Here is a 27,839-nt window from a genome sequence, read left to right as displayed (position 1 = left end):
TAACATCCAAATGTTTTTGGTAATAAATTGGACTTCGGCTGCAACAAAATGTTAAGTGGGATGGGGAGGGAATTAATGTAGGGAAGTATGCTAAACTCTTCCCCACCTATACTCTCTGGGCAATGCCTCCCTGAGCCATTTTTAATCTGTCCTCCTTCCTGGCCAAAAACTGGGGTGGGGTGGGGTCAAGGTGGGATGGTTGCCTGCAGATAGAGAAGCCTTGCTATTTACCATCCATCTGCTTCCTGGAAAGCCAATTGCTACTTGCCACAGAGGAGTTCCAAAACTGAACTGCTCTACGGGAATATCTGCCATTCTACTTCTCTGGGTCTCCTTCCACTCAGGTTTCTGAAGGGACATCTTTTCTCACAGCAGCTACACTATATGTCAACATCATGTGACTAAATGTTGCTCTTCAGAAACGTTATGGACATTCTTACACATCACAGCAGGCTATCCAATGAGTTACTCATCCTTCACCCCAGGGTTCCAGGACAGGTTGCAATAATTATAACACAATATAAGAAACCATTTAAAATAATCATATAGCTATATATTTGGTACACACAGCTACAAGGCTTTTACTGTTAACCTCCAAGTACAGTGAACTGAAGATGGGTTTGGCAAAAGCAAAGGACCATGGGAAACAACACCCCCCCACACACCTTGACCTTATGTACAGTCTTGTAAATTTCTCTGTGCTTGACCTTCTTGCCAGTAAGGTCATCAGGAACCAGAAAGTTCACAGACTGACTCACCAAGGACCTAGGTTGAAATAATGGTAATAAGATAAAATGCCTGGTAAACAAAAGGTCATCAGATGCAGGTTTTGCATCTAAAAGCAGCTGCATCCACAGCTCCAGGAGATACAAGCTTCCTCCATCAACACTACACACCAGACAGAACAACAGCGTCTGCAGTATGACTTGCCAGGAAGCCACTCACCATAGTCAATGTTCTTGATAGCTAAATCCATTCAAGAGCACCAGCCACAAGGTAAACCTTCCAGATGAGTCCTCCTTGTTTGGCCCAATCTACCCCTTACCAGAACATTCCCCATTACATTACAGGGGTCTTTTCTCTCTTGAAGCTGCTCCCCTATGCCCAAGTACACCTATTTGGATTTTGCCTAATCCCCTTTCATTCCCTCACTTTAACAACCTCATAATGCTGGCTCGCTTTTGGACCCCCTACAAGCCAAGTTTTAGTCATTGTCATGTCTACTCTCTTAGCAATCTCTCTGCGCACCCCAGGAATGTATTTAGCAAACCACTGAACTCAGACCTAAGTCTTACCTATGCCTGTGATCTTGTTTTACTTCAGGCAGAGATGCCCTCTGAGCTCAACATCTGGGTCCCAGGTATTCTACAGCCTAAACACACATTGTTTTCAGGAGTCCTTTAGCCAGCACCAAGTTGTACGTTTCACAACTCAGCGTTATTTCTCCCCTTTTAGTTCAAAACTCTTATTTCTCTAAATTGGGTGTGTTAGAATGTGGCATGTGTCTATCAGTCCTCATTTTAACACCATACACACAATAATTGAACATGGCTTGCATTTTGGAAACACATATTTAAAGAAAAATGAGTAAGACATACATTGTAAGAATACTAAGTAAGTAATTTCTGGAAACTGCTTTATTACATCAAACCCACAGCACAAATCTATTGACTAAATGTGTTTCTAGGTTTTGTCCAAGCAGATAATACATTCACCAGATACGAAGCATGGGGCCCTCTGTACCCAAGAACACTTGTACATCTCTCCATGCTCCTGGGCTCACAAAGCCTCCAAGTCTGATGAAAGAAAACACACAAGCCCGTTCTCTCTTTAAAAAAAAAAGTATCTAGGAGGTTTCTCCACTCAAGCAGAATTTCCCAAATAACTGAGAGATGAAGATAAATGGCTTCCCAAGAGGCATGTACGAAAAAAGAACTACTCTCTCCCAACTAGCCATTTTAACTCCAACCTGTTTCTCTGACAACATCCAGGGATAGCCAATGAGAATGTGGGCACTGCAACTATGCAATGCAAACACTAGAACCACTGTCCCAGTTCAGAACTGCACTGGAGAAGAGCACTAAAATATCATGGTGGAGGAGCATCAGACACACATAACTTCCTTAATAATGGCAATATTCTATATAGAGATCTTTCAAGTGTTTGCAATGCTTCACCTGTAAGGATTATAACCAGATGAAAACACTGACATTCCTCACAGGGTTTTGTATCATCTGGTTATAATCCTTACAGGTGAAGCATTGCGAACACTTGAAAAATCTCTATATAGATGGGTGACTGAGAATGGACTGAAGCCTGACAGGAAGTTTGGCTTACCTAAGAAGATATGGCAAGTTAATGGCAGAGATGAGATTCAAACCAAAGACTTCCTGACTTGTAGCTCAGTTCCCTAGCCTCTAGTAGCATTCACACAAACACCCAAGCTCCTTTCATTAAACTTAAAAAAAACACACCCCAGTGAACATAGTAGCTATAGTTCAGCAGAGTTCATCTATAATATAGAGAAGAGAAAGTGGCTATGCAAGCCAGGAGAATGACTGTTTTGTTCCCTTTCATAAAAACACCCACCCACTTAGGTCCTTCATCACAAATCGTACCAGTAGCTCCCTATTTCCACACAGATTTTCCAAACTGCGGAGTTAGGTGGTTCAAAGTAGTGTCAGATTTCTTTTTTAAAAGTTACCAACACTTCTGTACACTTTATGCTTTCATCTGATGGGTGATTTATTTGGTACCTTAGCAGGCTGATTCTCTCCCACACTGCAGAGGTAACATGTAAATTTCCACCCACATTTTGGCCATATTCTACTGGCTGTAGTTATGCCAGCAAATACCAACACCAGTGTAGCCATATAGTACAGCAACATTTTTATTAGGCCAACTGTGGGTACAGTCACTTATTTCTTGTCAGGTCTAAGTGCCGTTTCCTAAAGTCAGTGACAGATAGGAAAATCTATTTTTTCCAGGAAAGCTTTTCCAGCCAATTATTGGCAAGGCTGTTAAAGTCTGGCTCTGATAATTGCTGCTTGATCTTTTGCTGCTCCACTTGTTTTCCTGCTGTTGATTTTATTTTTATGTACTCTTTTAATCAGTTTTCCAATCCGTACATGACTTTGAATTATTTTTTAACAAAACAGAAAACCAGTCTATATGTTTTAGCTTTCTATACTTGCACAACCAGTTCTGTTACACATTACACACACACCCCGAAGTTAGTGCTACCCATTCCACCACTAAATTTAGCACCACCAAGTATTTCATGGTCATAAATCTCTGAACAGTTTTGATTTAGGGTGACAATTTATACAGCATCAGCTAAGCAAGTAGTATTGTGATCTTCTTTCACAGAGTTGTTACACATGGGCTGAAATAGCCTGCAGGGCAACCCAGGAAACAGCCAAAAGCCCACTATAAATTAAAATTAGTTACATGCTCTTCTTAAAGAATGCAACTTTTCTAGAAAGACCATTGGAATAAAATTGACTAGTGCAAGACAGGTGCAGAAAGCAAGAGAAGAGGCACTCCACTTCATGACTGGAATTCATATTCTGATACAGCATTTTACTTACAACTATGAGTTTAAATTACACTGACTGCTTCAGTGTTTTGCACCAGTCTAAAACATTATGTCATTCTTGGAGTAATAGCTACCATAGTCTCATCTTTGGGTTTTGTTGTTGTTTTTTGTGTGTTTCCATTTTGCATTTTTATGTTGTAAACTGCCCTGTGATCTTTCATAAAAGTAATAAATAAATATACATAAATAAAATCTTCTGGACAGTGCAATTCCCTTGCTGGCATGGACCAACATCCATGGAGACTCGCAAAGCCAATGGAACTCAATAATTCTCAGAGTATTATTTCTTGTTGCCAAAAACTGTAACAATCGTTCTTTCCTTACTGACCATCAGGATGCAAAGTTGACCACTGCTGCAATAGAACAGCCTTCCCCAACCTAGTGGCTGTCAGTTGTTTGAGACTACAATTCCCATAATCTCTGACCACCAGCCATCCTGCCTTGGTCTGGTAGGAGCTATGGCACAAAACATCCTGAGGGAACCGCGGTGGGGAAGACTGCAGAAAGGCTCTCAAATATCACACAAGGCCAATGCTTGGGGGCTTCTGTATGCTAACACACTCTTCCACATTACCTAATATCACTGACCTAGCAAGTGTTCCCAAATATTTTGCTGTTTGAGGGGTGTAGCTCAGGAGGGTGTTTGGCTTGGGGAGTGTCATGAGGCCAGATAAACCCTCCTTGATTGTTTTCATCTGTGCCATTGAACTCCAATAACACTTCTTGTTTGCTTAATGTGAATAAACTTGCCTACTGTAGAAAGGTAAAACCCACATTTTAAAAATGCAAAAGGGGTTAACATTTTCCTAAAGCATTAAGCAAATTTTCCCTTGCAGTCACCAACTTTTATTCACCCAATGCCTTTTAGTACAGTACTCAAGGATGTGGAGCTGAAAGTTTTCCAGTGCTTTATTTTTCCACAAAAACTTTCAATATCATATGTTCGTTAGTAACAATGAATGGATGTCAAATGGAATTAGGCATGCTTTGCCGTTTCAAAGCTTTTAGTACAACAAACATGTTAAACTAGATCGTTCTCTAGGGTATCAGATAAAAGTTCCCATTAATACTCCTAATATTTCCCTAAAATTACCCTAATTTATATAGGAAACTTTTCCCCAAAACCCATGTCACTGACAGCTTCTAAACTGACGAATCCTTTCATTGCCTTCCCTCACAAAATAATTCAGGGAGGAAAAACCATCAATTAAATAGATAGCTATCTAACGACACACTTTGATGATTTTTTAGCTGTGAAGAATGGCTCTAAAACAGATTTTGTGCATTGGAGACTACACATAGTTTTGAGTTTAGAACAGTCATATATTGAGGGAATACCTTCCCCCATATGTATCTTTCCACGCCAGGATCTAGCACAGATCACCTTTTGATGGAACAGGAGTGGGAAACCTCAGGTCCTCCATTCTGGCTCCCAAGGCCAAGTCTCTAGTCACAAGCCTTCATGAGTCCTGCCCCTCCCCTTTGCTAGGCTGAAATGCATCACTGAACTGGGATGACACCTCTTTCTTTCTTTCATGGCTAGATGTAGGATGGAGAGAGGTGGAGGGGAACAGAAACCTCTGACTTTTGAGAGGTTGGAATATAACCTACTGTACAAAAGGCCAGAGTCTATTCTCACCCTGTGATAATAGGTGGAAACTGCCAGGCTGACAGCCACCAAAGAAAGGGCTCTTTCAGTGGTGGCCCCCAAGTTACAGAAGAAAAGAAAAGAAAAGCAGTGAGCCTCAAAGTAATACAGGGGGAGGGAGCAGAACTTTTACAAAGTAGTAAGGTGCCCCTGGATTTTCCATGGAAATGATCGTCAGAGCCACAATAATTCAATTTACTGAGTATTTCCAGAAATGCAACATCTCGCCTTATAATTTGGATATTTAACCACTTGAATCTACCTACCTTGCTCTTATCTCTCTCCCTCATCACCCCCCCCATCCCATGACCTGGTGAGGCTTTAGAGACCAGTTTATTTAGACAAGCTTTTTATTGGTCAACATATCTACTTGGTTTTATTAGCTGTTGCATGTACTCTTCCTGCTTATTATATCCTTCAGTTAGTTTGATATTTGCTCTGCACCTTAGGAGTTTATATTGAAAGGCAGACTAACTATGCAGCTTCTAGGTGAATGAACAGCTTTTATCATTACAGCACGCATTCTATATACACGAAGAAGAGAAATTAAGTTTGATACAAGTTTTAAAAGCAGACTAGGTAGCATTCCCCTGAAGGAGGCTTGGCAAGCTCTCTTCCCCCCTTTAGGAAGTGCTGAAGCTCCATCTAGAGGCTTTTGCTCCACTACTGACACTTGCAAAATTGCCTGGAAATGGGAATAATATCAAAGTGTCAGAAACTTCCTTTGTACCTCCCATTTTGTTATTCATAATAGCATCCTACCCTGAACCTTTCCTGGCAACATTAGCTCCTTCACTGCCATCAAGTGGTAAGAAGCCAAAACTGAAGGGTTTTTTTGTTTTGTTTTTTAAAATGACATCTCCTTTAAAGTGTCAGGGCAGGCTGGTGAGGCTAATACAGATGTATAAGAACACTGTTTACAGATGAAGTAGAACTACGGTACTTGTTACCAGTTCTTAAATAACATATTAAAACGTATGAGCTGTGTCCCATCAGGAAACCCACACAGGCCACAAACAGAAGCGTTATCCATGAAATGACACATTATGTTAAGAAATATAACGACACAAGTTATATCTCTCAGCTACAAGTAACATTATTGCTAAACAAAATATACATTATATTCTCAGTATATATATATATATATATATATATATATATATATATATATATATATATATATATATATATATTATTTTTAAAAAAATCTTAAGGTAGCTAGAAATGTGCGGTTCTGTGAACTACACAAACACGTTTATCCTTCTTCGAAGGACGGTCCTGTGTCATTTTAGTTAACTATGCTCCCCCATCTGACATATCCTTTTCACAGACATTTGGGATTATGCTCCTGCTTCGTTTCCTTTCCCCACCTACCCTTTAGAACCAGTATGATTTCAGCTCAAAGGCACTTCTTTCCTGCCCAGCCAAAGAAGCAAAATTGAGACTGGCAGGTAGGAAGTTTAAATGCAAACCCTCCAAGTAAACTCTTGTTTTAAATCCCTGCTGTTCCACTTGCATGGCCAGCCAGACAGGTAAAGCTGCATGGATTAAATGGCGGTGTCTGCTGGAAGGGTTTGGATTTGTCAGGCACTAGGGAACAACATATTGGGATAAGCTGGCCCTGTACTGGAATGGGCTTCACTGGAAACCAAAGATGGAAACAGATGGATGGTGCTTATAATATTAAAAATATTGCAGAGCATATTTTAAACTGACTTCTGGGGAATGGGGAGAGCCGAAAACAGCAATGAAGCATCCTATTGGGAATAAAGATGCCTAGGTGAATAAGTTTCCAATCATCCAAATGGGGTCCATGTAGAAACAAGGAGCAAGTCTACAGTAAGACAGATCACTACTTTAATGCAGATGTTTCTTCTTTGGTTACCTATCCCAAGATAGCCAACATGGTGCCCTCCATATGCTGTTGGACTACTACTCCCATCAACCAGTCCATGATCAGGCATGATGGGAGCTGTAGTCCAATAACAGGAGGGTATCATGTTGGCTACCCCAATCTACACATATCCCTTTTCAAATGTTCTAAACTGTATTTTAAATACTGGCAATTCTTGGGGGCCAAATTTAATCCAAAAGTCTACAAAGGCAAAAGTACACTGCAGCTTAGCAATGTGAACCCCCCCCCCAAAAGAAAACGAATTAGGGATCCATTGTGTCAAGAGCCAGAAAGAAAAAACTCATCAATGCTACTCAGGTAAGAGGAATACTGAATTGGAAATCATCCAGTCTGTTGGAAATAGTAGTTTAGGTAACACAAACAGCTAGAGAAAGAAAGTTGCCTGTGCCACTTAAGATCAGGGCTTCAACAGTTAAATGGGTAGGAACAAACTGCCAAGTTTACCCTGGTGGAAAGGAACAGCAGAATTCACTAAGGACATATCCACTAGCTGACTTAGGTGTGCATGCCCAGAACGCTCTTAGAAATGCAGCAATTGGGTTCATCAGCTGTTCTGAAGAAATGAGGAAGTAAATCCACTCCCTCCCTCTCCCAACTAGGGCAGATACTAGTCCATTTCTCACCTTGTTTCTTAGCAATAGTCTTCTGGAGCAACATAATTACAAGTTTGAAACTACCCTTCAAATTGACAAATATAGTATCCATTCATGAGAGACATTATTTTTAATTAAAAATGCATTTTGAGAAATGGAAAAGTTTCCACGGGGCGAATATACAGTGGTACCTCGGGTTAAGAACATAATTCGTTCTGGAGGTCTGTTCTTAACCTGAAACTGTTCTTAACCTGAAGCACCACTTTAGCTAATGGGGCCTCCTGCTGCCGCTGCACCGCGGCTGCACAATTTCTGTTCTCATCCTGAAGCAAAGATCTTAACCCGAGGTAATATTTCTGGGTTAGCGGAGTCTGTAACCTGAAGCATATGTAACCTGAAGCATATGTAACCCAAGGTACCACTGTATATGGTAAAAGGGAATTCATTTTACCCCATATCAGTGATCTCCACTTTATATCATAATGGCCAGTTAAAACAAAGATAATCCAAGACTCACCATAAAAAGGTGGAAAAATACAGGAAATATAAACTTCTCCCTATGCTAATAATTAGTACAACACAACTTTTAGACTAAAGGTGACCCAGGAAAAATTGCCAACAAAAGCAAGCCTCATTCCTGAGTTGCCACCCTGGCTGTGACTTCGCAGTTTAGAGCCTGCTTCATGCCCACAGGATAGGGGAGGCATAATCACACAAGGGTGGAATTAATCATGCAGGCAGTTACTAGGCAACCACTCACATGTGCACTATTGCTTTCCATCATAACCCCAAAGCAGTAGTTCTTTCACACAGCTAATTGGAGGAATTCACAGGCATTGGATGCTACAAATCCCACCAAAGACTATTAAACATATATAGAATATATAGAACCAGCAATGTTGTGGTTAGCAAAAGCAGGTGTGTGTTTGGTTTCGCAACCAATGGACAGACATGCAGTGCAAGAATAATGATACACACAAGTCTACATATTTCTCTATCAAGCTAGAAAGCCAATAAAGCTTTGCATTACAGAGAACAAAGCAAAGCTTGCATCAGTTGCAGTAGCAGCTAGCAGAACAAGGCACTGGAATAGCCATGGGTAAAGAGGGCACACTAGGTCAGAAGATTACACCTAGGCTGCGACCCTGACATGTAGGGCATAATTCAGAAAGATGCAGGGAGGATTTGGAAAGAATGGAAGTCATGCTTACCTTGAACTGACAGCAAGCCAGCATTAGTGCTTTAAGAAAGATATGACAAATCTCCCTGGATTTGTCATATCTTTCTCAGAGAGAGAACACACGTTGAGTCAGGAGCAGACAAGGCAACTGATTCTGTGTATGCTGTCATTGGACAAGGATAAGTTGAATGTGCAGCTGTTAACCTACTAAGGTCTACAAAGCTGCCGGATAAAACTGAGATCAGGCAAAACTATCCACCACCACCCCCGTACCATCTAGAGCGAAGTCTGCACTACAAGGCCAAACACTGGCAAGATCACTAGAAGATCTAAGGGAAACAAGAAAAGATCTTGGCAGACAAAATGTTAGAATCAAATGAAATCAGTAGCATGCTTGCAGGAGTACTTCACAATGTCTACTAGACTGACATTCTCAAAAAGCAGCAATTGATTACACAGCAAATATTAGGCAACTTCACATTTGGTCCTGGGTGTAGAAGAGTGAGCTGAATCTAAGCCTTCCCTTGTTCACGCTATCTGGCCTCTACCACTTATCCAAGTCAACCAAGTCAAATGACCAGGGACAGTATACCCAGAACAAGAAATGTACAGCTAAATGCAAAAGGTGATAGCTCTGAACAAAATAGCCTACGACGAAAGGTTTTTAAAAAAAGAAAATTAAATCTTCCTTCAACAGGAATCACCCTTCCCACTATTGCGTTTTATAAGAGAATACTTTTTCAATTACAGATAAAATGCTGCATTGTTTTTACTATTTCAGTTCAAATTGTGCACTTCACAAAGGACTCTCTTCCACATTAAGAATTATCAGACATTCACAAAAACATCCTAAAGCAGAGCTCCGAGACAATTTAAAACTTCTATGGAAGTGGTCAACATGTCTAAAAACTAGGACTGGCATAGACCAGGGAGCTAGCCAGAACATTTTCACAAATGTGGAATGTGGAAAACAAAACTTAAGATCTTCCTCCATGCCTCAAGGAGGAGAGCTAAGACTTCATACAATGTAAACATCAGCTGGAGACCAAGGAAGTTATGACTAATTGGTACTTATGTCTAGGTTTGCTTAAAGGTTATTCAGTATCCTCAAGAACCGCTTGAACTTCTGTTGATTGAGTTCCAGTAAGAACTCGGTCTTTTTCCATTGCAAAAAAGAAAAGAATATATATTAATTGTTTAAGAAATTACTTTACATATGCTGCTAAGAACTATCACCTTTAATCCTCCAGTTATGAAGCGGATTTTTTAAAAACTACTGTCCCATATACAGATTTTTCTTTAATCTATTGCAGATCTGTTTAGGGGCTTCTTGTCATAAGGTTATTAAGTGCTCTGAATGAGTTATTAAAATGTCAGTTCTATGTGAAAATTAGAAAGAAAGCCATTGAGGAGTTGCTATAGTTACAGACCAAGCAGATGCCATCATCAAGTTCTGAAAAAGTTATTCAGATCTAAACAATACAGCATTTGCATTGTCCTTGAAAACTGACTGGTTTTATTGTTTTGTATTCTTCATATAGAAAATGTGCTTGGTCAAGTTTTAGAAGTTGCATTTCAGCTCACACGTAGTTTAAATGTACATCCAGGTAACAGAACTACTTCATAGGTTAATTTTCTAAAGGTGCAGCAGTCATCCTCCATTTATGCATATTCTAGCAGAAGGGCTAACAATAAATTAGTTTGCTTAAAATAAAGCATTTTTTAAAGAGAGACACAGAGAGTATAGGATTTAGATCAATCTATTTGTTTCTACTGAAATGCTTGTCATTATAATGAGAAATGGAATGCATGGGAAAGAGGCCTGTATATTGAAGAACCCACAGGTGCAGCATGTTTCTGTGCAGAAAGACACATCAAGCCACAGGGTCATAAACTAGGTAAGGTTTGTCCTCAAGCACAGCACTTTATTTTTCTCCCCTATGAATGAAGAGCAGTCATTCATTTATGTAAGAGAAAGTAAATGGGTTTACTCAGATGCTGCTGCTCAGGTGATGGATGACCTTGTGTCTGGAGTGAAAGATGCCTCTATTCCACCCTCAACCATGTCCCAGTCTGAATGGGAGCCACTGAGAACTGAGCCAGCCCTTATTTGCATAGCTTAGAAGGGGAAATATCCAGTTCTTAGAACGGCCAGGCCAAGCAGCTACTTCCTGAATAAAAAAGCAAATAATATGCTTCAAGTCTCTCTTGGGGCAAGTAGTACCTCATCCCTTATCTAATACAGTGGTGTCTCGCAAGACGAAAAGAATCCGTTCTGTGATTCTCTTCGTCTAGCGGTTTTTTTTTGTCTTGCGAAGCAAGCCCATTGACGGATTAGCTGATTAGCGCTATTAGTGGCTTTTAGCGGCTTATCGGATCAGCTGATAAGCGGCTTAGCAAAAAGGGGGGGAGGGGAAAAAACCTGCAGGAACTCGCAAGACATTTTCGTCTTGTGAAGCAAGCCCATAGGAGATTCGTTTTGCGAAGCACCTCCAAAACGGAAAACTCTTTCCTCTAGCGAGTTTTCCGTCTTGCGAGGCATTCATCTTGCGGGGCACCACTGTACTTTGTTTGATGATCTGTGAGCTCGATTCAGGTAGTCCATGGAAAGACTGTGGAACAGACAATAATACTTGTACTATTTTTCTGATGACCGAGTTCAAGGCTCTTTCGACCAGGGCCAAATTATCAAACAGGCAAAATGGCCCAGCCATCGTATGGTGCTGGATTTGACAATGATGCCGAAAGGCTATTTTTCTTCATATTTAATCCAGAAATGAACTGTGATGACCCCCCACTTCCCCACAAATTAGAATCACCATACTACACTAATTGGTTGCATTTTGCCCATGTGTATGCACTGGAATATTTAAAACAGCCTTCCCCAACCTATTTCAGCTTGCATCAGCTTTGGTTGGTGGAACAGCTGCACTCATATCTGGACATGGACAAGCCAGCTACCATTGTCTATGCTCTGGTAATCTCTAGGTTAGATTAAATATCTAGGTTAGATTACTGCAACAGTGTTATACATAGGGGTGTCTCATAAAATGGTTCAGAAACTTCAGCTGGTGCAGAATTTGGTGGCCACGTTGTTCACCTGGGCAAGATTGTTTGAGCATATTACACCAATCCTGGCCTGACTGCACGGGCTGACAATTAGTTTCCAGGCCCAATTCAAAGTGCTGGTTTTGACCTATAAAGCTTTAAACAGCTCAGGACTGCAATACCTAAAGGACCACCTCTTTCCATATGAATCTACCCAGACACTTGAGAGGCCCTTCTTGCGGGTGGCAACACAGAAACAGGCCTTTTTTGCATTGACTCCCCCATTTGTGGAAAGGGAGATTCAACTGGTGGCTTCATTTAGGTGCCAGCCAAAAACATTCCTCTTCAACCAGGCCTTTGGCTGATTAACCAAATCCCTCTTAAATGTATTGTGGGAGAGGGGAATTTGTTTTCTGTTATCTTTGTATTATGTATTTTATGGTTGGTTTTCATGTTGTAATTTTATGTTGTGAACCATCCTGAGATCTACAGATGAAGGGGGTATACAAATTTAGTAAATAGTAATAGTAATAATAATAATAATAATAATAGTGCCACTCAACAAGTTCCACAGCTCCCCAAATAAGTGACCATTGGTAATATTGGCTAAGGCTGACAGAAGTTATAGTACAAACCATCTAGAAGGCACCTTGTTGGGCAAGACAGCTCTAAAGTCTTATTTTTTAAATGACAGGCTAACTGTGATTGATTAACATCTGGCTAGTTCATATGACAACATTGAGGTAGGTCAAAGACTTTGAGAACTTAAAGAAGAAGAATCACCTGATCCAGGGACAGTCCACAAATACACTGGCATATTCCTACTTCTTTTTCTTAATGGTGACACGGACCAGTCATAACGTAAAAATATTCTCCACTACTGTGAGCAGGATGGTGGGGTGGGGTAGAGACAAGCAGCAATAAGTAACTGTTCACTGCTGCTGCTCAGGCTGCACAGAAAAAGCATTTTGGTTCCTGAAATTCATTCTGATTGTGCAATGATAAAATATAACTGATAGAATTCTACAGGATGTGGTATTTGTGTGTGAAAAGAGTCAAGATCCAATGATCCTCAAGCATGCACCTTGGCAATTATGGGGGCTTCTACAAGTTCCCCTTCCAACTGCAAGTTCTCAGGCTTCAACAAATGCTGTTCAGGGGAGAGCCCTTTTAAGATCAGTTGGAGTGACAGATATAGAAGCATGGTTCTTTGGATCCGCCACCATGGATCCGCCACCATGTTTTAAATATATAAAAAGTTCTCTAGTTAAGTATTCATCATTATATTCACTCTCACTTACGCCACAAGAAGGGTTGGTTATCAATCTGCAAAACATAAGTTCATAGTAACTGAACCAGTTATTACATCATTTTACATTAATGTCTGAATCAGAACTGAACATGATGATTAGATTCGGTTCAGAGTTAGGTTTAGGTTTCAACTATGCCAGTTTCAAATTGAAATTATACCACACACTTCAAGGAAAATTTGATCCTCAAGCAAAGTAGCTACTCCTGTCCAAACATCAGGAGCAGAAATAAGCTGAGCCACCTGCTGACTAGGTTCTGCCAGATCTGCTACCTCAGTCTTTATTTAAAAAATAAAACGTAAAATCCATTCAAATCTGTTTCAGAATAGTTAACCTGATCTTTTACAATACTGTTTAGCTGGACACTATTTCCTAATACAAACTTAAGATAACTTTTAAGTTTCCCTAGTAGCTCCTCAATACCAGCCACACATCCAATGCATTCATTTTATTTTATTTTATTTTATTTTATTTATTTATTTATTTATTGCATTTATATATTGCTTTTTAATCCAATGGATTCACAAGTTAGTACACAATCAAGATAAACAACTATAAGTAAACCAAAACATCAGTAAAACTACCAAATAAAATAAGTATCAATAAAATCAGTGCCACAAACACAGCAGCAACATCTTGTTGTTGATCAAAAACTAAAGGTAAAGAAAATCACTTTTAACTCACAGCTAAGATGTTAAAAGGAAGGGTGGCAGACAGGCCTTTCTGAGGAGGGAACTCTAAGGATGGGATACCATTCCTATGCCCAGTTGCCACCAGACAAAACTCCAAAGATAGGGGCACACAGTGATAGGCCTCTGAAGGCAATGTTAATGAACAGACAATTAGAATATTGGGAGCAGCCCATTCTTCAGAATGTTAGATGGAATTAGCAAGAAAATAAGCATGCATCACATGGCTTCCTCCACAAACGGAAGGGAAACGTGCAAGTTTTCACTCACAAATCTGGACAGGTTTAGGGTGCAAAAAAGTCTCCAAAAAAAGGAAAATAGGCCACTTCCATAAAAGCAGTGAGGTGGGGGAGAATAGAATATGCTTGCAGGTTTGGTGGCCTAGATTTGAAAGAAAATGGGAAGTCTCCTACAGGGGTTTGGGATGAAAAGAAGTGAGATAAGATAGGGCAACTACATTTTAAAATAAAGGTGGAAGGAAGGAGGAAAGAGCAAAATGGAGCCTGCAGGATCCAAACACAGAACACTGCACCTTTAGAAGAAGTCGGGATGGGAAATATTCAAACATCAAAAAGGAGAATAAATTGGGGGGGGGGGGTCAAGGGAAAGCTGGGTTTCCTCACCACAGGGAGAAACGGTGGTGAGTGGGCAACAAATAAGCTGCAAGAGGTAGAAGAGGCAGCACTGCATCCTTTAGAAACACACGCACACAACTTTATAACCCACACTATAGACCTGCTTCACAAACCTCCCCTCAGATACGTGGAGCCAAGCAGCAGCAGCCGCCCAAGAAGTTTATCTGCATATGCTCAGGAGCCCCCTTGGTTCCGGCTCTCGGCCGTCCCAAACGCTCCGGGCCCGAGCCCCGGGTTTCAGGGGAGGTCGCAGCAGGGCCCAGCCGGAAGGGGAGCAGGAACGGCGGGCCGGGCCGGACCCCGCGCCCACCCCGGGGGGTCTCCTCCTGGCGCTGCCTCCCCTCACCTGCTCAACTCCCAGGAAGACGTAGAAGTTTTGCGGGACCTCCTCCACCAGGTCGAAGAGCTCCAAGTCTCCGCTCTCCCAAGCCGAGGCGGGCTGAGCGAGCAGGAGGAGCGCGAGCAGCAGCAGGGGCCGCCGGCGCAGCCCCGCCGAGGGTCGCGCGGAGAAGCCCATGGGGCCGAGCAGCTGGCCTCCTCAGCCGGGTTCTCCTCAGAACAGCCGCTTGCGGCAGGACCCGGCAGACGTGGCCGGGCAGGACGCTGGCCTCCCACTGCGCATGCTCCAGCGTCCGCGCCGGTTCCGCCCCTCCCCCTGCGAATCCCACGGGGGGAAGAGCAGGGCCTCCGCCAATCGCCGCCCGCCGCACCTCTGTCGTCACGACGCCTAGCAACCGGCCGATGCCGGGAGGCTTGTGTTTTGGGAAGGCCTGGAAGAAAAGAAACCTCCAGTCAGGCCGAGGGAGGCTGCGAGGGGAGGGCAGCTGCCAGCCGCCCCCACATCCAAGGGGAAAGGAGGCCTCTCTCGCGCTATAAACAAAACAGGATCCTTCGCAACGGCACACAGCCACCTATAAGCGCCCACAAAAAAAGCCTCCCGCGTGTTGTTGCGAAACTTTTCCCGACAGCGTGACAGAGGGGAGCCAGCAAAAGAGCCGGGCCCGGGAGGCATGGATTCACACGTCAGCTCAAGACACGGAACTCGCTGGGTAGATCTTAGGTTCGGTCCGCTAGTCCTACACTCCCTAGGTTGCTGCGGAGATACGAATGGGATAATCGATCGAATATAACTGCAGAGTTTACTGTATTATTCAGCAAAGGCCTCAGAGAGAGAGAGAGAAGGAAATTATATTCCAAATGATGATTCAAGCTTTGTCGCTTTCACGGATTTGTCATAGATGAATCTTAACAAGTGCCTCTATTCACCAACTGATTTTGGGAAAGCATATGACGTTACACAAAGGAGACCTATTTCTGCCCACACAATCGTTTTACATAATGGGACTGTCACTAGGATGATCATTGCTGATTTGTTTTCAGTCCCTTTCCTTATCATTGTTAATACAGTACTGATTTTGCCATTTTTGCTGCTGCAGCACCTGTGGTTGATGCCGTCAGTGAACTGTCCGCTATGACCCCAAGATCTTTTGCGTCACAGTACCAATCTGTAGGTGTAGATGTGCATAATATTAGACATGTTACGTCAGTAACGCTCTGCCCACCTTCACTTTTTTGCAAACAGTTACTAACCTTGTGGTTGTTAATTTGTTTTAAACTGTTTTTAATGCTGTATTTTAAATTGTTGTGACTCACCCTGGAAATGTGCTCACTTTTAATTCCTTTGTGTAGAGTGGGACAAAAACATTTTCACCTTGCACCTAAATGAGGACATCAGTGTCATTTGTGATGGAGTTCCATAACCTCAAATATACATATTTAGCCACACTTTTATCTTCTCAAAGGAATTTAAAATGAGTATAAAGTTCCAAACACTACTGTAAATCTACCTCAACAAAAATTTGTAAATCAATTATCAGCTAAAACTCATTCTCAGGTGGTACTTAATCGCTGTCAGGCTTCACTACATGAACGCTAAATACATATTTTAAAAGGCTGCCAGATATCAAGACAAAACTAAGAATGGATTCTGTGGTGCAGTGTTCATAGCCATAAAGCACCTAATTGTAATTGCTGCTCTTGTTGTTATTACCAACAATTACTACTGCATGGTACAATAAAAGCAGGTTCTGCCCACAATCTAAAAATTAATAGACCAAACTGTGCCTTATGGCTTTTCAATCAGCACTCACTTCTCTTATTTTATCAGGAGTTATTGATCCATAAAGTTGTGGGATGGGCTGGGCCATCATTTCATACATGCTTTAGAAGCAGGATCTAACCAAAGATACATCTGTAGAAACTGGTTTTTGTTTTCTTTGATGTATTAAATATCTAATTGGGCTGGTACAGTCTAAATCCAGTATTTTAAATATAACCAGTATGATGTTCTGCAGTAAAAGCCCATTAGAATTAATACTGCGGTCTCCCCTGCATTTCTTAAAGTGTATTTTATGAAAAGCAGCCACAGCAGCTTTGAAGTCTGCCACAGGAGTGTTGGTGTATGTGTGATCTTAAATCTTTTTCCCCACGCACCAAATTGTCTTTCCTATGCTACTTTTCCACTCACAGGAAGAAAAGATTCTGATCAAATTCACATCCTCCCATGATAGCTTTTCATTACATCTATTTGCTGTGTAACGATGAATAATCATAAGTCTATCTGAATCTGACAAAGCTCAGTTAAAGGGAGACAATATATCTTTTAATTCTGGATTATAATATCAACACAATATTTGTAACAGAAATAGCTTTGAATTTCAATTATTAAGCCATTATGTTACCATCGCATTCGAAACTTTTGTGGTAAAGATAAATATCCATCAATGAATACTTGCTTTTAAAAATATTGTCGGTTAAATCACACTTAATAGTAATAATAATAATACCCCATAACAACCTCTTATGCTGGAAACTATGTTGGGCCATGCTGCTGGCTATTGAGGGACAATGGGCAAACTTCATTATGAATTCCGCTGGCAACCTATGTGAAATAAATCCTAAAAGCACAATCTACATGGCGCTTAACTTTCTTTTTGATGGAACCTTTTGCGTGCAAATATTTTGAGCAATTCTGGAGCACATAGCAAACAGGCAACTCCTGTTTACAGTTATTGTATAATCAGATCTCTTAATGATGAGTAATCAAAAACTTGGTCACCTCTGAGCATTCTTAAACAAGTTCTACAGTGTACACTGTTCATGCTGATTTCCAGGAGGCAGGGCAGTTGGGTCTCATCATTGCCCCATGAAAATATTTCATAGAACACAACTATAGTAGTAGAAGTCTCAGGAGGTGCCTGGGTCACCCATCCAAACTAGCTATTGCCCTCCTCCTGGGCTGGAAGGCCTATAAAAGGCTTCCTGTTGAGGCTGAGACCTTGCTTGGGTAGCAAGCTCTTCCTAACTCTAATGTGATGCTGTGCATATCACTGCATGTGACTCTCTGCTCCCCTCCATCAACTTCAAATAGTTCAGACTTGGCAGGAAGATTGGTAATGGGGGTACGCTGTCTTTCAGGGAAGCTTGTCCACAATGTACCAATGCTGACTTCTAACGAAGGAATTGCTGGCAGAAGTTCAAGGTCACCCAACACATTTTGAACACAACTGTTCTAGACTACAATCTACATACTACAGAACACATTGTTTGAAGTCTGAGACTTAAATAATAGCACACAAATAAGGTGTTTACTTACCCAAACAGGTAAGAGCTAGTCATTGTATTAATTTAAAATAATTGCCTGCGAAGAACCTAGACTTAAATCCCACCCAAATGGCCAACATAATCCCATAATAATGCGATAATACCTCAGCCAAAAGACTGTTGCTTCTACCTGTCTAAGGAGCTGATACCAAGCCTAGCTAGAGCAGGCCTGGTATCAGCTCCTGACATCCTTCAACAGCTGCCAAGGCCCCAATGTCACAGAAAGAACCATCACTGCTGCCTGTCCTGGGCCTCCTTTAAACAAACACATTGGCCTGGTGTTCCAAACAGCCTAGCTGACATTTTCATTTTCCACAATGCCTCAGACATGGTATCACTCTGGAGCATTGTGGGAAATTATAAAGGCAGCCTCCAGTTACCTGATGTTCCTGTTGCCTTCCACCAAGGCAAGCTCAACCCACCAATGCCCACCAACAGAAAATGGCCCCCACAAGACTGGTCTTTGCTTAAAGGAGGAGCTGGTTCTGAACTAGAGTACTCATTTTACCCACCTACATTTCTAGCTTTTAAAGTAATCAAACCTTAAATTTCACAACTGTTTTCATGTAAGATTCATGGATATTTGCAGTATTATTTTTTTAAAAAAACCATTTGACCACAAGGGGGCAAGGAGAAATTTCTCTCAGCCATTCTCAGTACATAATTATTCTCTTAAAGGTTTTTTTCCCTTGCCATTAAGATGAAATATGGGGCAAGTTAAAATCATGAGGAGAACCTTTATACCAACAACTTATCTCCTACCACTGTGCCTTCAGTTCTAATGTGCAGTTGATATTGTCTTATTTTGTTGTCAGCTGCCTTGCAAGTTTTGACAAATTGAAGGGCAACCTACAAATGTCTTAAATAGACCCTAGGAGTAAACCCCATTGAACATACTGGGGTTTCCTTCAGAGCTAATATACAATTGGATTGTCTTGAAAATTATGTTAAGGATTAGAAACTGTGGTCCTCAAGGCATTTTGCACTTATCCCAGTGAGGTGTGTGTGTCATTTCAGAAATGTTCTAGGCTAGAAAAGCCGACTAGAGAAATATGAAATACAACAGGGATAATAAAAAGAAGATACTGCATCAGGAAGTCAATTTTTTCCTGATTCTTGGTTGATCACAAGAAGCATGATCAGTGATAATGCTTCAAAGAAAGAAAATCTGATGTGGAACATTTGATTCTGAATGAAAGCATCTAAAATTCTACTAGCAGCGTGTGTTAACTTCCAATATCCTTTTGCTCCTACCATTATTCATTTCAAGTGCCTTGCTCTCATTTTGTCCAATATGTTACCATAAAATAACATTGCATTGGATGTAGCACCATAGTGACTAAACCATAGTTTAGTGTTACATACAGAAGCCTGCCCTCCTCCCTCCTCTGGCTGCAGATTAGAAGCATCTGTTTCCATTTTAATCTAGTCACACTCAATCGTTTCATCCAAACTAGGAAATGTAGTTAGTTTTAAATATAGTATATATTCAAGCAAGTTAAGATCAGAAACTACAGTTTGAACTTGGCTTGTTTAGACAAACCATCATTTAAACTTACTATAGTTTGTTCCATTTTGGATGAAATAACAAATTGCAGTTAATTTAAACTGGAAGCAAATGTTTCCAGTAATCTCCTCACAGCTATTTCAGATACATAAGCCTGTATCTCATTCATGTAACACTATGGTTTAGTGTTACATCAAAATACATCAATTCGTTTTCCTCCTCCCACAAACCAACTTTCTGTTTCTTTGTGCAGGGTAGATGACTTCTAAGGTCCTTCCATCTCTATGGTTTTATCACTTGCCCGACAGTTCAGTGTGATAGAGAGAATATCTGTCATTATCAAAAAACATACAGTAATAGGGAAATGAAGGAGAAGCTGTCCTACAGACTGCAGCGACTTGCTGGGTATATATAGCATAAGGAATCAGGCCATCTCTCAAGTACACTGATCCTGGGCTGTATAGGATCTCATATGTTAGTAGTAACCACTTCAAACTTGACCCAGTAGCAGATTGCCAGTGCAAATCACACAAGCAAAGTGTTATATACTGTCAGTAGCTTGCCCCCATAGGGAACCTGCTGACTGTGTTCTGCACCACCTACAACCTCCAGACCAGCCTCAAACATAACCCCACATGGAGTGCATTGCAGTCATCCGATGTGAAATTACCAATGCATGGACAATTGTGGTCAAGCAATACCACTGAAACAACTAAAAATAACATTCATAACATAGGATTGTCCTATCTCCCCAAACCTGTGCCAATGGTTTTTGTGTGCTGGTTTTGTGCAACAAACCTTAACTTCATGCCACTACAAAGGAAATTCTGTTAACAGGAGAGTTTTGCTTTGCTGTTTAGGCAGTAAACAAAGATTGTAACTGCAGCACTAATTGTACATTTTGCTCTAATTACAGTCAAGGAACAGTTATGGAAGCAGTTATGGAAAACTCTTGCACTGGCAATCATTCCTGGCAGCTTTGCACTGCAAGAGCCCTTTCTCTCCCCATGAGCCAAAGCCAGGCAGAAGCCATGCCATGCATGATATCATCACATATTGTTAATGTTGTACTTGTCACAAAGCACGTTTTGTCGCTAACGCAAGTTGTACCATGAGTAGCATATGGCACGACAGAAGGATCAATAGCAAAGTGTCAGGCATTGGATAAAATAATTCAGCCAGGATATCACCACTATGGGCCTTTTAGATACAAATTAGGTTACCCATTTGTGAGGTAATGAAAACATCCTAATCTGAGTGAACTAGTAAAAAAAAAAAAAATTGTCTTCCAGGTCTCCCTGTTCAAAACATTATTATAAAACATCGCATAATGTAGACCTCATAATAAATTGTTAGAACCTAACGTTTCAAAATAATTACCTAGACAGGAATGCTGTAGAAAGCCATGAAGATAGTTAAAGGTAAAGGGACCCCTGACCATTAGGTCCAGTCGTGGCCGACTCTGGGGTTGCGGCACTCATCTCGCTTTATTGGCCGAGGGAGCCGGCGTACAGCTTCCAGGTCGTGTGTCCAGTCGTGTGTCCAGCATTACTAAGCTGCTTCTGGTGAACCAGAGCAGCACACAGAAACGCCGTTTACCTTCCCACCAGAATTGTACCTATTTATCTACTTGCACTTTGACGTGCTTTCGAACTGCTAGGTTGGCAGGAACAGGGACCGAGCAATGGGAGCTCACCCTGTTGCAGGGACTCGACCTTCTGATCGGCAAGTCCTAGGCTCTGTGGACCCACAGCGCCACCCACGTCCCATCATGAAGATAGTTACACCGTCAATATACTGCTACACTGTGCTATGCAGATATTCTTACTGTTTCGGCATTTAAGATTCCAATCTGATCAAAATAACTAATGGCACTGGTTATTTAGTTCTCTTATTTTGTTGGTTTTCTCTAAAAAGCAATGCAGGGGATTTTTTTAAAGGGTTCTCACTGTCTTTCCTGTTTATGAGAATCAAGTTATTAATCAACACCTTGTAAACATTGTTCAGATAGAATGTCAACTGGTGGGCCAATACATATACAGTATATGAAAAGGGATCTGCAATTAGGAAAATGGAGGAAATAGGGGAGACACCATTGTATCCACATCTCATAACTTGATGTCCCTAGGGGACAGACAGAAAACCTGTGGACCTCCAGATGCTGTTGCACTCCAGGGCTCTCCCCAGGAAGGCTCACCTGGTGCCATCATGACAGGCCTTTATGCACCAGGCAAAAACATTTCTTTTTCACCAGGCCTCTGAGCTACGTGCTTACAATACTACAGAATTTAGTCCTACAGCTGTCTTACAACACCTTCTTGTTCAGGACTGCAAGGATACATACATCAGTATTTTTGGTAGCTGCGCCTCTCAACTATGGCATTCCTGCAAAACTAACAAAAGCCCAATCTTTTGGCCAAACTACACATTACATACAAGTGTGTGTCTCTGTTGTATTTGTTTTTAAATTAAAAGCAGCCTCAGAGGACTGAAGCAAAGGAATGAGGGTGCTGGCATCCTAAAAATCTTTGCTCTCCTAGTGCACATTTAGTATTTAGAATGCCGACACCAACTACCCAAGGGTAAATTTACAGGGATGAAAACACACCTGTAAATTCGCTGGGGGTGGGAGCATCTTGAGGAAACAAAAAGAGACAAAAAAAACCTTTAAAACGGCAGCTTCCTGATGTGACTTTTTATTTAATTTTTTAAAAACTATTTTGATTTCATTACACACGTTTGCATTAAACTGTGTTTATTTTGCAGTTTTATATCATGCCTTCCTTGTTTGTTTTTTATTTTGAGCTGTACTCCCAATATGTTTTCACCTAAAAGTGTAAGGTGCGAATGTGACAAAGATTAATGTTTTCACACACTTGCATCAAATAAGCAAACCCACTGGGGGACCAGAATTAGCCACAGTTCCCCGCTGAGTGTACACTAGGAGGTAAATCCAGGTTTATGCTGCATAATGTATGAAATAGCGCTCAAATCTTATCTACCACCTTATCTCCTAATCAATAGCACTGATTGCACTGAAACCATGATCATATGTGAAAGCTGAAGCAATTCTGAATTAAGGGCAACACTGTACAATAGAATATGTTTGAAACAAATAATAAAATTCCAAACATATCAATCAGATTGGTCAGGTGTAGGGATGGTGGAGAAATTAAATACAGTTCACATTTAAAGGCAAACCACCCTAATTTAACGCTTTCCAAAGTGATATGCAACAGAAAGACAGATAACATTCAAAATTAACATTTATCTTAATTTTGCAATGCAGTCACTTCAGTCAAGTAAAGTATCCCTCTATTAGTGAAAATTATACACACATACAAACATATGCATATATAAAATATGTTGTATATATTGTAGCTCACTCTATGATCTTTGGATGAAGGGAGATATATAAATTTAACACACACAAAACACTCTAAAATTATTAGAGTAACTTGCTTTTAAAATGTATATATTTTCAAAACAACATGCAAAAATGTGTCTGCTAGGAGAAATTCACAGCAAAATGCTGGTGAATTTCCATGAAGATCTTTTTATTATTATTGCTAATTGCCACAGCATGGAGAACTGAATTTAAGACTGGGGGTGGAATCAGGAACTGGGAGAACCAAACCCGACAGATTCGTCCATCCCTAGTCAGCTGTAAATTCTCCCGCACTCTCCCAGCTGCCTTAAGCCATCCTTCACTCTCATTCTCTCTCTGTCTTGTCACTCACTTTTTCAATCCTGAGCTATTAATCACCCTGAAATGCTCCATAGCATGTTTCAAGCCTGCTTATTTTTGCACTTTTAACAATGTTTCATTTGGAATTATTACACTATACACAAGGTATGCTAAAATAATATTTTCAGAGGGAAAGAGCTTCTCGCATAACTATTTTTATATTTCCTGTTCAGTGTTTCTTTAAGTGGTTAGTAAAAACTTCTGTTATTCGGAGAGGCAAAAAAAGCAAACCAGCTCTACTTTGGAGTTTGCCGCATCTCCCTTTGATGGCATTTTGTTCTAGCTTTTACAGTGAAACATAGTGATGGGCAGTCCTAGTAGTTACAGCTGCTGCTGCTGCTGTTCTTTTAGAAAGAGAGTAGTATTTCAAAACAGCCCTCTAATTACTTGTTTTAATTCCAAGAAGATAGCTGTTTTCAGTTAAGACAAATAGTCTCCATTTTGGAACTTGAAAGCAGAATGTTTGGTGCATTGTTTTGAAAGAAAGTTGCCATTCACTAACCTGCTACCCTCCAGATGTTTCTGGACTGCAGCTGCCATTAGCCCCACTGAGCAGAGCATGCTGGGAGTTGGAGTCCAAAGCATTTGTAAGGGACCCTAGATGCTGAAGGCTGCAAGGGAGCACCCACCTGATTGCTGAATGGCTTGCATTTATGGGTGGACTATGGGTCTGGGACGTGGGTGGCGCTGTGGGTAAAACCTCAGCGCCTAGGACTTGCCGATCGTATGGTCGGCGGTTCGAATCCCCGCGGCGGGGTGAGCTCCCGTCGTTCGGTCCCAGCTCCTGCCCACCTAGCAGTTCGAAAGCACGTCAAAGTGCAAGTAGATAAATAGGGACCGCTTATAGCGGGAAGGTAAACGGCGTTTCCGTGTGCTGCGCTGGTGCTGGCTCGCCAGCTGCAGCTTCGTCACGCTGGCCACATGACCCGGAAGTGTCTTCGGACGGCGCCGGCTCACGGCCTCTAGAGCGAGATGAGCACGCAACCCTAGAGTCGGACACGACTGGCCCGTACGGGCAGGGGTACCTTTACCTTATGGGTCATTTTAGAGTAATTGTTTATTTGAAAAGATCAATACCATAGGGCAGGGCTGAGAAGCTTTCTGTAGTAATGGAAGTTGTAGTTCAGCAACATCTGAGAGGCTGGAGCCTCTCCATCCTGGCCATGGGCAGTGATCCAATCAACCAAATTTGATTTCATCAATCCCACCTGTAACCTAAGATTGCTGCTCCAGGCTTAGCAACCTAGCCCTCCAGCCAATGCAGTTGCCGACCAACAGATCTGAAGAATGAAACAACTGTGGTTTGACCATATTCCAAATGCAAAAAGGCTGGAAAGAAGATTCGTGGAAATTACCACATTGAGAGAACTTGGTCTCTGAGGAACTTTTCGTCACTCAGAATGGTAATGGTATCTGTAATGTGCTCAACACTTTTCACTTAATCCCTCCCCCCTTTTTTGGTGCTATTTTACTTTTCATGGGACTCGAGCTACATGCTGTTTCCTGATAATGCTCATCAAATGCATTAGCACAGAGACACTCATCCTCCCTTCCTCCCTTAAGGGGTTTCTTCAGTCTGTTTCACTCCCTTACTTTGTCCTGTGCTGTTTTATACAAAAGCTTTGAAATTACCCTTCACGACAAAGCGATCTTAGACAGATTAATTTTTGTTCTTCCATAAAATGAAATCACCACCACACTTTGGGCCTGATTGGAATCTGAGTATTGCACAAACATCAGCCATGTTTTGTGGGCAGCAGTACTCGCAGATTTCCCTTCCTTCCTTTTACGAAATAAATATCAGTTTCAGCTGAAGTCCATCTAAGGGCGAGATCTTCAATTGTGCAAAGTTTCGTCTCACAGTTGGTTATATAACTTGTTCCGGGGACATGACCCAAGTGTCAAAATTGTCCATCGCTTCATCTAAAAACTACCCAAGTAAATTGACCAAGTATGTTGATGACTGCAGTCCCATAGGGATCCCTGTACCTTAGAAGGCAGAGGCAAACATTTGTGAGCTATGCGCTGCCCTCGGCATGACTTTGACACAGACATTCAGTAGAGATAAATGAAAGTACTTCTTCACACAGCGCATAGAAAACTATGGAACTTGCTCTCACATAAGGCAGCCTTGGCCATCAGCTTGAATGGCTTTAAAAGAGGATTAGACAAATTCATGGAGGATAAGGCTACCAAAGGCTGTGGCCTGCCTTCACAGCCAGAGGCAGCAATGTAGTTGCTGGAAACCACAGGTAGAGTGAGTGCTCTCATGCTCAAGTCCTGCTTGCAGGTTTCCCACAGGCATCTGGGTGACTATTGTGGCCTAGATAGGCCATTGGCCTGATCTAGCAAGGGCTTCTTCTGTGAACATGGTTCTTCTGTGAACACGCTTGGCCCACCCATGAGGCAAAGTAAGCTTGCCCCAGGGGGGCAGCAGTTCCAGCCGCCAAGGAATGCATCGCTTTCTGCCATCTCCATGACCACAGTAGCAATGATGGCCACAGCACATCCCTCAGAGGCCAGATCTGCTGCCTCCTTGGCAGCTCCCTCATGCCGCCTCTACAGTGGCCTCTCGGCATATAGAAAGTGCTGCTGGTTTCCTCCCATTCCTGAGGAGGACATGGTAATCTCTGGGGTCTCTTGGACTCTGCACCCACCTAGTGTCATTCACAGCACACCCACCCACACCTTTGATTCCCACTTCAACTGTTGGGTAAGGTGTGATTTGATTCTCCTCCCCCTTTTCCCCAATGTAGGTATTTATTCCTTTGTTCCCAATGTAGATCTTCATTCACCCCCTCTTCCCTGGCAGGGGAAGCTCCATTTTGTGGTTTGCCTGAGGTGCCAAAATGTCTTGGGCCAGCCCTGGGTGCAACTGTGGCCTCAGTCTGCTGCCCAAGTGCTAACTGTTGATAAGCAACTTCAGGGCTGCTCCTCCTGCTGCTGCTTAGGGAACTTTTATCTTTCAACTGGACTTGGACCAGGCAGACTTGCAAACAGAGGAGTGTCCTCTTCAAAACTGAACCACTTCTAGGAGGGGTGCATTTTACATCTGAAGCACTGTGGCTCAGTGCTTCTAAAATGCTGTCCAAGTATCAGAATTTTTTCCCCTTACTCTCCTTCAGGCCAAACTAAAATTGAGGCCCGCTTGGCTGTGACATAAACAGTGGCCTGGAGCCAATGAAAAGCAGCATGCACTCAGGCTGCAATATGAGCTGGGTTCCTGGGAGACTGGAAAAGACTTGAGTAACAGCTGTCTCGTTTTAATTGCTTACTATTTCCAGAGTTCTTATAACAACCTCAGTTTCAGTTTCTATCAAAGACCCCAATAAACAATATAAATCTCTCCCTCTCTCTTTGTCAAAACGCTGTACAAATGGTTTTAAGTACTAGTTTTGTAATCACGGAGAACCGTCTGCAAAGTGAAAGCATCTTTTCGATCGCCCTGCTTCCTTTTCGTCTTCCTGATTCCCCTTGCATTCACCCTCCCCCAATCCAGCTTCCTTGCCAAAACACAAAAGGCTGTACACAGCGCAATGCTAGGCTTGCTGCACTCCAAATAAAGTTAAGGAGTTGTGGGTGGCCCCTTTGTCCATGTCAGCCAGCTGGGCACCCTCCAGTGTTTAATCTGTAAACTCAGATGTGCCAAGATTAAAACACAGGTGGAAGCTGTACCTTTGCCCCAGGAGGCTCTGGCCCCATCAAACCACAGGAAGAAGGGATATTCAACTTGGATATATTTTTCTTTGCTCTAGGCAAGTGCCGGGAAAATAATCCCAATTAACCCTTCACATAAGGAGATGCCACCACTAGCTTGGGAAATATGTTCCCAGGGACACTACAGCAGAGGGACCTGATTCACAATCAATGTTTGGGCTGTATAACGTCTTTCTTACTCATACTACACAGGATTTACGTAAGAGACAGATTCAAATAACGAATAGTGGGTGTCCGGTGTGTACCTTCTACACCAGCCTCTCCTTCTCCATCCCCAGTCACACCTACACCCAGGATCTTCTTCCACCTCCCCGTTGTACTGCCAGTTCATGACATCAAGGATATTTTGTTTGTTTGCAAACAAAGTGCTATTTTTCTAGGGGAAAAAGATGCTGGAACTCACCATGTTCTCTTATAATGACAATGGTACCCAACTGAGTTCCAGTGAGTTCCAGCTGGGAAAAAAGCCCTGCAAATACCTATACAGTATATTCAAAGTAATTTCAAAACTTACAATAAACAAGCACCTTTTAGAAAGATCTAAAGGGTCACAATGGTTTACTCCAACCCAATAATGAATAGTAAGAT

The 27,839-nt window shown here is 41.8% G+C and overlaps 1 protein-coding gene across 1 annotated transcript in view; it reads right to left on the bottom strand.

Annotated features, from left to right (window-relative positions):
- Window positions 1-15,272, bottom strand: part of DNAJC1 (DnaJ heat shock protein family (Hsp40) member C1) — a 72,405-nt gene extending 57,133 nt beyond the window's left edge. The window contains exon 1 of the mRNA XM_083467506.1: window positions 14,963-15,272. Within this exon, the coding sequence (XP_083323632.1) occupies window positions 14,963-15,133 (171 nt within the window). The 5' untranslated portion in view covers window positions 15,134-15,272. The remainder of the gene's footprint in view (window positions 1-14,962) is intronic.
- Window positions 15,273-27,839: the final 12,567 nt, after the last annotated feature.

The sequence above is a fragment of the Podarcis liolepis genome (genome assembly GCF_965112155.1).
Source record: "Podarcis liolepis genome assembly, chromosome: 12".
NCBI lineage: Eukaryota > Metazoa > Chordata > Lepidosauria > Squamata > Lacertidae > Podarcis > Podarcis liolepis.
The sequence above is the reverse complement of the archived record's forward strand: the minus strand, read 5'-3'. Positions and strand labels throughout refer to the sequence as shown.